The sequence below is a fragment of the Leptodactylus fuscus genome, chromosome 4 (assembly GCF_031893055.1).
Source record: "Leptodactylus fuscus isolate aLepFus1 chromosome 4, aLepFus1.hap2, whole genome shotgun sequence".
NCBI lineage: Eukaryota > Metazoa > Chordata > Amphibia > Anura > Leptodactylidae > Leptodactylus > Leptodactylus fuscus.
This window is the reverse complement of record NC_134268.1, coordinates 97,054,950-97,068,320: the sequence shown is the minus strand read 5'-3', so window position 1 is coordinate 97,068,320 and position 13,371 is coordinate 97,054,950. Positions and strand designations below refer to the sequence as shown.

At 40.2% G+C, this 13,371-nt stretch overlaps 1 protein-coding gene across 2 annotated transcripts in view; it reads right to left on the bottom strand.

The window, feature by feature from the left end:
* KDM1B (lysine demethylase 1B) overlaps positions 1–13,371 on the bottom strand; it is a 62,035-nt gene that overhangs the window by 31,679 nt on the left and 16,985 nt on the right. For both annotated transcript variants that reach the window (XM_075270922.1, XM_075270924.1), the window contains 5 exons: positions 9,705–9,743; positions 8,091–8,286; positions 7,748–7,926; positions 880–1,056; positions 724–798 (listed from right to left, as the gene is read on the bottom strand). In XM_075270922.1, the coding sequence (XP_075127023.1) occupies positions 724–798; positions 880–1,056; positions 7,748–7,926; positions 8,091–8,286; positions 9,705–9,743 (666 nt within the window). The remainder of the gene's footprint in view (positions 1–723; positions 799–879; positions 1,057–7,747; positions 7,927–8,090; positions 8,287–9,704; positions 9,744–13,371) is intronic.

Below are 13,371 nucleotides of genomic sequence, written 5' to 3'. Positions count from 1 at the left end.
AGGAAGAGGACGCATGATGTCACGGGTAGCGACATTCAGGCCCTTCGCTGATTGGCCTCAGCGGCCACGTGACCGCTGAGGACAATCAGCAGCTTAAGAACAACGCCAGAAGATGGTGCTGGAGTAGGTGAACCGGTAGGACACCGGAGCAAGAGGGACAGGAGAGTATGCATTTTTTTTCCCCTCTCTTCACCGCCTCAGCTTATTTAAACTTTAAAAGGGTTGTCCATTTTTGCCTTGAAAACCCCTTTAACAACTAAATGCCCTATCAGGGTTGTAAATTAATGAATATCTGCACTAATTAGCTGATTGGCCACCTTTGTTTGTTCATGGTATTTGTCTTGACTGAAATTAGGCCAAAATTTACAATTTCAACCAACAAAAGTTGGAACCGTAAAGCCAACTTAAACACTTTATCTTTCCTTTAGCCTTTCCGAACTCCTGCTCACTCCTCTTTTTTTTCCCTCTCCAGAGACATCTATGTGTAATCTGATACATGTGACCTGGGGGTCTGTCTCAAAAAAGATACTGCAAAAATTTCAGAGTTGACAGTTTACAGTGGAAGAGAGGAGGAAAACAATCTAAGATAAATAAAAAAAACAACATTTTTTTTTATTGATAAGATACATTCCATAATTTCTTATAATGTTGGTTCTATTGATTTATAAAACATCTGTTGAACAAAGACCATAACAGTTACCATAAAAATTGGTAATCCTTTACCTGAAGGCCAAAATTGTGTAATTGCCGTGCAGCAGCTAAACCTGCTGGTCCAGCTCCAACAATGATCACAGATTTCTACAATAGAAATAAAGTAAATGATGACACACTATGCAGTAACACCATGAAGAAAGTGGGAAATCAAAGCATTTTACTTACACTGTGGTATTCTTTTGGGAGGAGATACTGACCAGGTGAAACAGACAAAACCCCAGTGTTAACTAGTCCTTTCCTTGTCATAAAATAGAGAATCCTTTCCATTTCTTGCACGCAGCGGATACGAACTAATCCTCTCACCATTATATGATAAGCACAGGTCTGTGCTGTGAGCACCTCCTATAAATCCAAATCATGAACCAATTAAAGAGGTATCGCCATCACTACAACTGTATTATGTAAACTGAATAATCATTTTATATATACCTACAATTCTTATATCCTAGATATTTAGCCAAAAACCATCCCTACCTAAAAGCAGATATATTAACCTAGAGGAATGGTAAGCCCATAAATGATAATCAACACAAGAGATTCTATTGTGCAAAAATATACAAATTATTATTAGTATCCAAACCAGGAAAAAGTTGTTTAAAAATCCAGAGAAAAAGTGGCAAGGTCACGGTGTTTCATGTGAACAAAGCACATAAATATATGTCAGAGTAGATAATAATCATAAATTTATAAAAAGTGTCATATACTGTATATGTGACACCAAAAAATAGGTATGTATGCTCAGATAGTAGATTTGTGGATAAGCTATTTATCTATTGGTAAGAAACACTGCCATTATGGTATATTATCTTTTATTCATTTGTATATATGTCTGAGTAGTGCTGGTGTTTGTATGCCCAGTATTGCTAAATACTTATTTGCACCTGTTAACCTATGCATTGAGACAGCAATATATGTGATTTGACTTATTTACTCTGCTGTCTATACGTAGAAATATATACAGTGCCTTGTGAATGTATTCAGCCCCCTTGAACTTTTAACCTTTTGTCACATTTCAGGCTTCAAACATCCTATTAATATTATAAAGGTGAAAGTTTGTGAGTTTGGATGTTTGTGGGTTTGTGTGTTTAGATGTTTGTTCCTCAATCACGCAAAACCCGCTCCACCGATTTGGCTGAAATTTTCCACAAACATAGTTACTACACAGGATTGCGCAATAGGCTACTTTTTGTCACAATAGCGCACATACGTTTTTCCCAGGACCCCCACAAAACCCAAACTCACATCACTATCTCTGCAATCTCACACACTTTGGACCATAGCAAGCCACAGAATTCATATTACCCTCAACAGCAGAGGTCGGCAACCCCTGGCACACGCGCCAAGAGTGGCACTCCTGCCATATTTCACTGGCACGTCAGCAGCACAGGACCTGCAAGCGTTAAATGAAGTCGGAGCATCCCTTCAGTGCTCTGCTAGAGCTGAGGCATAAGGACACTCCCCTTCTCTCACTGCCCTCCAATGAGAGGGGTGCAGGAAACCCAGGGGGTGGAGCTTAATCGCTCAGGTCTCTGCCTGCTATAGTGATAGCTCCTGCCGTCTGCACCCTGCAAAAGTTCCCTGAGGAGGAGAGGAAGCTGCTAGCAAAGGGAAAGTAAAAAGCACACAGGTCCCTTCCTTTAGTTCCTATTCTCATTAATGTCAGGCATTTGGGGTTATTATTTGGTCAAGCTATGAATAAGGGACCTCATCCTTGTTCCCGAAATGCGTAAGCTTTTCTGTTTTTTTGTACGCATCTGGATCCATGTCTGTACTATGTTTTTAAATTTTTGAAGTAAAAGTTATATTTTATATATAATTGGGCATGCTGGAGTAATTTTTTGTTTTTTTGACTATTGCCTACCCCGTGAAACAGTCCGGGGGTTTCTCCGTGCAGCCCATTTGCTCGTAAAATAGATCCAGCAATACATATACAGGTCATTCCATGGTGGTCAGAGCTGCATATATTCTGCTTTATACTAATTTGGGGTTATTAGTTTAGTAACTCCATGTGCCTCACATTAATAGGAATAAACCCCATCATGTCCCTCATATTAACCCCTGTGTACCCCATATAAAGGTTACTAATATGTGAGACATATGGAGGTACTAATAAAATACCTCAATAATGAAGATACTTAAATATTGCCTCCAAGTCTCTCACATATCAGTAACTCTTACACAAGGGTTAATGTGAGGGACATGATGGGGTTAATTGCTATTAATAAGAGGCACATGGAGTTACTAAACTGTCATACACAGGGCCAGACTTTATGTTGCTTGCTCAAGAGTATCCTGTGTCCAAAACTTACATGTACTGGCAGAAAATAACAAATCATACAATGTCGTATATTAACCTGAAATACCTCTGTCCCAAAGACACTATGTACAGTTTATACCAACACCGTATAGCAGCTGAAATACAAATTACATTCAACACAAAAGTCTCACGTATTCTCAGAATTACAGAAAAAACAAGATACAAAGTTACATTTCATATCCCATACCTTATACACACTACTAAAACCTTACCCGCACCTGTATTTACCCACTTCTACAATCACCGCAGACGAAGTCGCGGGTACCAGCTAGTACATATATAAAATTTAAATTTTTGGGGGAAGAATCAACAACAAGTGGGACACAGTTGTGAAGTAGAACAAAATGTATTGGATATTTTATTCTTTTTTAACAAATAAAAAAGTGAGGCGTGCAAACTTACTCGGCCCCCTTGCTTGCTTTGTAGCGCCACCTTTTGCTGCGATTACAGCTACAAGTCGCTTGGGGTATGTTTCTATCAGTTTTGCACATCGAGAGACTGAAATTCTTGCTCATTCTTCCTTGCAAAACAGATGGAGCTCAGTGAGGTTGGATGGAGAGAGTTTGTGAACAGCAGTTTTCAGACAGACAGTTTTCCACAGATTCTCGATTGGATTCAGGTCTGGATTTTGACTTGGCCATTCTAACACCTGGATACGTTTATTTGTGAATCATTCCATTGTAGATTTTGCTTTACCTTTTGGATCATTGTCTTGTTGGAAGATAAATCTGTGTCCCAGTCTCAGGTCTTTTGCAGACTCCAACAGGTTTTCTTCCAGAATGCTCCTGCATTTGGATCCATCCATCTTCCCATCAATTTTAACCATCTTTCCTGTCCCTGCTGAAGAAAAGCAGGCCCAAACCATGATGCTGCCACCACCATGTTTGACAGTGGGGATGGTGTGTTCAGAGTGACGAGCTGTGTTGCTTTTACACCATACATATCGTTTTGCATTGTGGCCGAAAAGTTGGATTTTGGTTTCATCTGGCCAGAGCACCTTCTTCCACATGTTTGGTGTGTCTCCCAGGTGGCTTGTGGCAAACTTTAAACAAGACTTTCTATGGATATCTTTGAGAAATGGCTTTCTTCCTGCCACTCTTCCATAAAGTCCAGATTTGTGCAGTGTACGACTGATTGTTGTCCTATGGACAGACTCTCCCACCTCAGCTGTAGATCTCTGCAGTTCATCCAGAGTGGTCATGGGCCTCTTGGCTGCATCTCTGATCAGTCTTCTCCTTGTTTGAGATGAAAGTTTAGAGGGACAGACGGGTCTTGGTAGTTTTGCAGGGGTCTGATACTCCTTCCATTTCAATATGATTGCTTGCACAGTGCTCCTTGGGATGTTTAAAGCTTGGGAAATCTTTTTGTATCCAAATCCGGCTTTAAACTTCTCCACATCAGTATCTCGGACTTGCCTGGTGTGTTCCTTGGTCTTCATGATGCTCTCTGCGCTTTAAACACAACCCTGAGCCTATCACAGGTCAGGTGCAATTATACGGAGACTTGATTACACACAGGTGGATTCTATTTCTCATCATCAGTCATTTAGGACAACATTGGATCATTCAGAGATCCTCACTGAACTGAACGGAGTGAGTTTGCTGCACTGAGAGTAAAGGGGCCGAATAATATTGCACGCTCCACTTTTCAGTTTTTTATATGTTAAAAAAAAAAAAAAAGTTTAAAATATCCAATAAATTTCGTTCCACATTGTTTCCCCACTTGTTGTTGATTCTTCCCCCCCCCCCAAAAAAAAAATTTGATATCTTTATGTTTGAAACCTGAAATGTGGCAAAAGGTTGAAAAGTTCAAGGGGGCCGAATACTTTCGCAAGGTACTGTAGTTTGTAAAATTAAATAAAATCTACTATCTGGGAATGAATACCTATTTTTAGGTGTCACATACAGTCCTATGAAAAAGTTTGGGCACCCCTATTAATCTTAATCATTTTTAGTTCTAAATATTTTGGTGTTTGCAACAGCCATTTCAGTTTGATATATCTAATAACTGATGGACACAGTAATATTTCAGGATTGAAATGAGGTTTATTGTACTAACAGAAAATGCGCAATATGCATTAAACCAAAATTTGACCGGTGCAAAAGTATGGGCACCCTTATCATTTTATTGATTTGAATACTCCTAACTACTTTTTACTGACTTACTGAAGCACAAAATTGGTTTTGTAACCTCAGTGAGCTTTGAACTTCATAGCCAGGTGTATCCAATCATGAGAAAAGGTATTTAAGGTGGCCAATTGCAAGTTGTTCTACTATTTGAATCTCCTCTGAAGAGTGGCATCATGGGCTACTCAAAACAACTCTCAAATGATCTGAAAACAAAGATTGTTCAACATAGTTGTTCAGGGGAAGGATACAAAAAGCTGTCTCAGAGATTTAACCTGTCAGTTTCCACTGTGAGGAACATAGTAAGGAAATGGAAGACCACAGGGACAGTTCTTGTTAAGCCCAGAAGTGGCAGGCCAAGAAAAATATCAGAAAGGCAGAGAAGAAGAATGGTGAGAACAGTCAAGGACAATCCACAGACCACCTCCAAAGAGCTGCAGCATCATCTTGCTGCAGATGGTGTCACTGTGCATCGGTCAACTATACAGCGCACTTTGCACAAATAGAAGCTGTATGGGAGAGTGATGAGAAAGAAGCCGTTTCTGCACGTACGCCACAAATAGAGTTGCCTGAGGTATGAAAAAGCACATTTGGACAAGGCAGCTTCATTTTGGAAACAAAAATTGGGTTGTTTGGTTATAAAAAAAGGCGTTATGCATGGCGTCCAAAAAGAAACAGCATTCCAAGAAAAACACATGCTACCCACTGTAAAATTTGGTGGAGGTTCCATCATGCTTTGGGGCTGTGTGGCCAATGCAGGCATCGGGAATCTTGTTAAAGTTGAGGGTCGCATGGATTCCACTCAGTATCAGCAGATTCTTGAGAATAATGTTCAAGAATCAGTGACGAAGTTGAAGTTACGCCGGGGATGGATATTTCAGCAAGACAATGATCCAAAACACCGCTCCAAATCCTCAGGCATTCATGCAGAGGAACAATTACAATGTTCTGGAATGGCCATCCCAGTCCCCAGACCTGAATATCATTGAACATCTGTGGGATGATTTGAAGCGGGCTGTCCATGCTCGGCGACCATCTAACTTAACTGAACTTGAATTGTTTGTCCAAAATACCTTTATCCAGGATCCAGGAACTGATTAAAAGCTACAGGAAGCGACTAGAGGCTGTTATCTTTGCAAAAGGAGGATGTACTAAATATTAATGTCACTTTTCTGTTGAGGTGCCCATACTTTTGCACCGGTCAAATTTTGGTTTAATGCATATTGCGCATTTTCTGTTAGTACAATAAACCTCATTTCAATCCTGAAATATTACTGTGTCCATCAGTTATTAGATATATCAAACTGAAATGGCTGTTGCAAATACCAAAATATTTAGAACTAAAAATGATTAAGATTAATAGGGGTGCCCAAACTTTTTCATAGGACTGTATATATGACACTTTATAAATTGTAATTGTTATCTACTCTGACATATACTTATGTGCTTTGTTCACATGCCTCTATCTCTGGGTTTTTAAACAACTTCTTCCTTGTTTGGATACTAAGATTTTGTATATTTTTGCAAAATAGAATCTCTCGTATTGATGATCATTTATGGAATTAGCATTCTTCTTAGGTTAATGAATAATCATTTTATACTAACTTTCGCACAGAAACTGTACAATTATCAGTGTGTAATAGCACCCCTGGATTTCAAAATATATATATATCTGTGTGTGTATCATTCTAGTGTGGCATGCATGTCCGTAGATTACAATACAGTTTCTGCTGTTTCCTCAGTGAAAAAAAACAAGAAATATAATTTAGGTTGGATATGAGCACAAAAGGTAAGCTCAGCAGGAGCAACAGAATATAGAACAGTAACATGTAGATATACTAATACAGGATTCCAAGCAGTGAGAAGAAGAGTCATTAGGATAAGTATTTCAGCACTCAGCTGCATGCTGCTCTCCTTCATATTAAGTATAGGGGGTGAGAGAGGGAGGTAGTGCGAGTCAGTTCTGATTGAAGAGCAAACCTCATGGTAGTTGTAGTGCAAGATAGCAGGAAGCTACCCATGTAAACAAATACAGAGGATGCCTGAGCTCCCAGAGAAACCCAGAAATCACTCAAAAGACTGCTAAAGGTATTTGGGTGCACTTATTAACCCATCAATAGCACAAACACACCTTTTTTAGAAAAATATATTTTTGCCTGGAAAACCCTTTTAAAGGAAATGAAGGGATATGAATGATATGGGGGAGTGAAGAAGACCATACGTAAAGAAGCACTCTTTTTGGAGGGTGTGTGCTTGGTCTCTACGTTTCTAAAGTGGTGGATGATTGCTGAGCTGTGAGTCTAAAAAAACACTATCCTGCACATATCAGGTTCTGCGTAATCTCCTTCCTGATCAAAGGATTTACACAATGGGGCATATTTATATTTTATTTTACACCATTATTGTTGCAACTGTTTTTGTGCCTCTGACATCACGCTGTGGCAGATATAACCTGCAGAAAGTAATGCATGTATTGGAGACCCGACTCCATAAAAATCAATGGAATCATTTTTTTTTTTTCAGTCACAATTGTTTGCAACATGACAATAATCTTACGTTTAATCCAAATAATCATTTATTAGACACCTACCTTACAATTTATGTGCCACAAGGCCAAAATAAGATTTCTCATGGCCAAATACATTGTGGGATCTCTGGAATACTCGGGAAACTCATAAAGCTCATCTAGTTCCATTACATCTGGTCTGACACACAGAGCTTTGCCACATTCATTAGGTTGGTAAAATGGCTGGAAATGTGGATTTATCCCTATAGTTTGAGAAGAATAAAAAAATTTTTTTATAGCTATTTATGTATAATATATTGTATCACACATGTACACTTGCTGTACTAATGCGGTCGATTCAACTAAGAACAAGATAACTAAGAAGCAACTTTGGTGACAAAGATGGGAGCTGCCTATGAAGGCTTACCTGGATTAGAAGGCACTGCTCTGTTTTGCTCCAGCTTGTTTTCTCCATGAAGGCGGTTTGTGCTGGTACATGATGGGCTCATGCCTACACAGTCTGGGTAATAAGCTGCCAACAATGGAGCGGCTGGACTGTCTTTTAGGAGAGGAGGTAGAATAAGCATTGCATACCATGGTTGAGTTGATACCTCTGAGACCCTCTGTCAGTAAGCAGAACAATAATGTATCAAAGAGCATCTGAAGCATTAACTGATATTGTCATGAAATAAGCCCCTCTGACACAGTATACTTTTCTAGAACAGCACCTATTACATACCTTATCTACATGGTGGCCCCTTGTATACCTAAACACTATATTACCTCCACTTGCTGCAAAGTTATAAGCTAGCAGCCATTTTATGCAAGAAAATATTTGGGTATAGAATACTTCATTGGGGTGACAAACAAGAAATGCAAAATGTTTGGTTCCATTATCACTACTTTAACTTCTATATTTCCAGTTCTCAAAACCTTTACAAAAAATTATATACATACCGTATGTATGAATGATATTGGCAGATCTTTTATCTGTTAAAGGGAGTCTATCACTGGCTATAGTGATTTTTAACTAAGCATATATTTGCATAGCCTTTAGAAAGACTAATCTAGACATACCCTTTATTCATTAATCCTCCCAGCTGTTTTTGAATTAGCCCACTTTAATTGATATGCTAATTAGCCACCATGGAGCATCAGAAGTCTCTGTGATGCTCTTTAAGCACTGCTTCTGTTATATGTGTAAACTGCTCTCACCTCCCCCTTTTTTTTAATCACAAATCACTCAAGCAGTGCTCAGGGAATTCCAGAGTACTTTGTAGAGGCTAATTAGCATATCAATAAAAGCATGCTAATTCAAAAACAGCTGGGAGGATTAATAAATAAAAGGTATGCCTGGAATAGCCTTGCAATAGTAACATGATTGTTGCAGTAAGGACCATGGATCGCTATGGGACATAAAATGTATGTTTTTTTTATTAGCCCAGAAGAAGCTGCTAAAATTTTATATTTAAAAGTTGCATAATCTATGTGGTTTGAAGAGGTAGCAACCCTAGCCAGATGACAGCTGCAGACACCACTGTAGAAACAGGTCTAGATGTGTATTTTTTTATTTTTAATTCTGACATGGCTTCCATGTGATGGGCCACTGAGGGGGCTTTACACTAGGTGTAAGCACTAATGGGACATCATATGGGGTGGGGACATCATATGGTTTGGGGCCACAAAGGATGCATTAAACTTGTGAGGGTCACTAATGGGGCAACATAGCTTGTGGGGGCCACTAAGGGGACATCATACTAAAGGGGGAGGGAACCAAGTGTGTATTATTCCTGTTGGAGCACAAAGGGACTAGGCAGATATGAGAGGGGTGAAAAGGTGTGGCGTAACTAAAAAAAAAAGCACAAAAAAAAAAAACCCTCTTTGTATTCTCTAAAATTGGCGATTGTGTGCCTAAGTGGTGGGGGCCAATTTATGAAACCAATGCACTAGGCCCACCAATGTGTTACAATAGCCCATTCAAACGTAAAACATCATGTCAAATCACAGCTGATCTCCAAAAATTCTAAGCATTTGTACTTACCAGATCTTCTGGCAGAGAGCAATGATCTGACCCTTCAGCCTAAAAGACAAACGAACAAGGAAAACCAACATTCACTACTCTGAAATAAAACAAAACAACAAAAACAAATATACATATGCCCTGAAAAATACAGGTGTCAGAAGAGTACAAACCACACACTTCTAAAATACCTAGAAGAAAGAAATCAAAACTATTAGGTTGAAAACTTTTTGCCCTACCATCATTAAAGAGGATCTTTCACCACCCCCAAAGAGTCTAGTTCCTTACATCATTTAATAGCTGGTGCTCTACTGATTCTGGCTCAATTGCAATTTTTTTCTCTAGCCCCCACCATTCCTCAGCAATCAATGCTGTTAGTTTGGTATCTGATATAGTACTTAGTCTCTGTACTGTCAGGAGGGTGGTGTCAGGTAGGAGCAGGTGTGATTGTGAGCTTTGACACTGGCTACCACTAATTGGAGCTCTGGATCACGCCCCTGCCTGACACTGCTCTTCTGACAGAGATTAAGTAGCATATCAGGCATCAAAACAACCTACGCTTATTTTTTTGGAAGCTAGAGAAAAGAATTCTAACTGTCCTGGAATCAGTGGAGTGGCACCTATTCACAGATGCTAAGACCTTGAATTGGTGGAAATAGTGAAAAGTCCTCTGTAAAGTTACTTCCATAAACCCTTTCAGGACCAAGGAGATTTACAGACGGGAGGAGCATGGAGAGAGAGGGGATATGAGTGAAGAGCAATGCATTATGGTAGTTATAGGATAAGACAGCAGAAAGCTACCCATGTAATAAAATGGAGAGGATACTGGAAGCTCCCAGAGAAACACAGAGATCACTCAAAACACGGCTAATAAATAAATATTTACACAACATAATGTAACTATAAAGGATCCCTTTAACAAGTGACCACAGACCATTTCTGTTCTCCTTTATGGCTCTTTTTATGGTCACTTTTGCATTTTGTCATTGCTCTAACCCCTAGAAGTAGCATGAGGTGCCTGCAAACCACAAAAGTTGCTCAGATAGTGCAGCTCATCCAGGATGACACATCAGTGAGAGCTGTGGCAAGAAGGCGGTGTCTGACAGCACAGTGTCCAGAGAATATAATACATACCAGGACACAGGCCAGTACACCAGGAGAGGTGGAGGGGTCCATAGAAGGGCAACAACTCAACATAAGGATTGCTACCTCCTCCTGCGAGGAGGAACAGGAGGAGCAGTACCAGAGCGCTGCAAAATGACTTCCAGCAGGCCACTAACATCCATGTGTCTGCTCAAACGGTCATAAAGACTCCGTGAGGGTGGTATGAAGGCCCGACATCCACAAGTGGGTGTTGTGCTTACAGCCCAACACATGCAGGGTTATTGGTATTTGCCAGAGAACACCAAGATTGGCAGATTTGACATTGGCCATGGAGAAAGTTTTGCTGCCTGCAACATCCTCCAGCATCACTGGTTGGGCAGCAGATCCCAGTAATAGTTTTGGAAGGCATTTTTTTGGAAAGCCGTCAAATCCTCCATGGGCTAGCCAGAGGTACCCTGACTGCCATTAGGTACCGGGATGAAATCCTCAGCCCCACTGCGAGAACATATGCAGGTGCAGTGGGCCCTGGGTTCCTTCTGATGAATGACAATGCTAGACCTCATGTCAAGTGTCTCAGCAGTTCCTGCATGATGAAGGCATTGATGCAATGTACTGGCCTGCCTGCTCTCTAGACCTGAGTCCAACAGAGTACACCTGGGACATCATGTCTCGTTCCATTCACCAACGCCACATTGCACCACAGACTATCCAGGATTTGACTGATACTTTAATCCAGGTCTGAGAGTATATCCCTCAGGAGAACATCTGCCGCCTCATCAGGAGAATGCTGAGGTGTTGTAGGGAGGTCATACAAGTACATGGAGGCCACACATTACTCAGCCTCATTTCCTTGTCTTGAGGCATTTCCATTAAAGTTGGATCTGCCTGTAATTTAATTTCCAATTTGATTTTGCGTATCATTCTAAATCCAGACCTCCATGGAGTAGTCATCTAGATTTACATTGATCATTTTTATGTTTTATTGTTCTCAACACATTATACTATGCAATGAATAATGATTTGCAACTGGAGAATTTAATTAATTGATATCCAGGATGTGGTAATTTAGTGTTCCCTTTATTTTTTTGAGGTGTATATATATGTATGTGTGTATTGTGAAAAGGTGACAGGTAGGGTACTGGAATCACGCTATATCTCCTTAAGGTTTTTCACATACAGTTAGGGCCAGAAATATTTGGACAGTGACACAAGTTTTGTTATTTTAGCTGTTTACTAAAACATGTTCAGAAATACAATTTTATATATATATATATATATATATATATATATATATATATATATATATAATATGGGCTGAAAGTGCACACTCCCAGCTGCAATATGAGAGTTTCCACATCCAAATCGGAGAAAGGGTTTAGGAATCATAGCTCTGTAATGCATAGCCTCCTCTTTTTCAAGGGACCAAAAGTAATTGGACAATGGACTCTAAGGGCTTCAATTAACTCTGAAGGCGTCTCCCTCGTAAACCTGTAATCAATGAAGTAGTTAAAAGGTCTGGGGTTGATTCCAGGTGTGTGGTTTTGCATTTGGAAGCTGTTGCTGTGACCAGACAACATGCGGTCAAAGGAAATCTCAATTGAGGTGAAGCAGAACATCCTGAGGCTGAAAAAAAAAGAAAAAAATCCATCAGAGAGATAGCAGACATGCTTGGAGTAGCAAAATCAACAGTCGGGTACATTCTAAGAAAAAAGGAATTGACTGATGAGCTTGGGAACTCAAAAAGGCCTGGGCGTCCACGGATAACAACAGTGGTGGATGATCGCCGCATACTTTCTTTGGTCAAGAAGAACCCGTTCACAACATCAACTGAAGTCCAGAACACTCTCAGTGAAGTAGGTGCATCTGTCTCTAAGTCAACAGTAAAGAGAAGACTCCATGAAAGTAAATACAAAGGGTTCACATCTAGATGCAAACCATTCATCAATTCCAAAAATAGACAGGCCAGAGTTAAATTTGCTGAAAAACACCTCAAGAAGCCAGCTCAGTTCTGGAAAAGTATTCTATGGACAGATGAGACAAAGATCAACCTGTACCAGAATGATGGGAAGAAAAAAGTTTTGAGAAGAAAGGGAATGGCACATGATCCAAGGCACACCACATCCTCTGTAAAACATGGTGGAGGCAACGTGATGGCATGGGCATGCATGGCTTTCAATGGCACTGGGTCACTTGTGTTTATTGATGACATAACAGCAGACAAGAGTAGCCGGATGAATTCTGAAGTGTACCGGGATATACTTTCAGCCCAGATTCAGCCAAATGCTGCCAAGTTGATCGGACGGCGCTTCATAGTACAGATGGACAATGACCCCAAGCATACAGCCAAAGCTACCCAGGAGTTCATGAGTGCAAAAAAGTGGAACATTCTGCAATGGCCAAGTCAATCACCAGATCTTAACCCAATTGAGCATGCATTTCACTTGCTCAAATCCAGACTTAAGGCGGAAAGACCCACAAACAAGCAAGACCTGAAGGCTGCGGCTGTAAAGGCCTGGCAAAGCATTAAGAAGGAGGAAACCCAGTGTTTGGTGATGTCCATGGGTTCCAGACTTAAGGCAGTGAT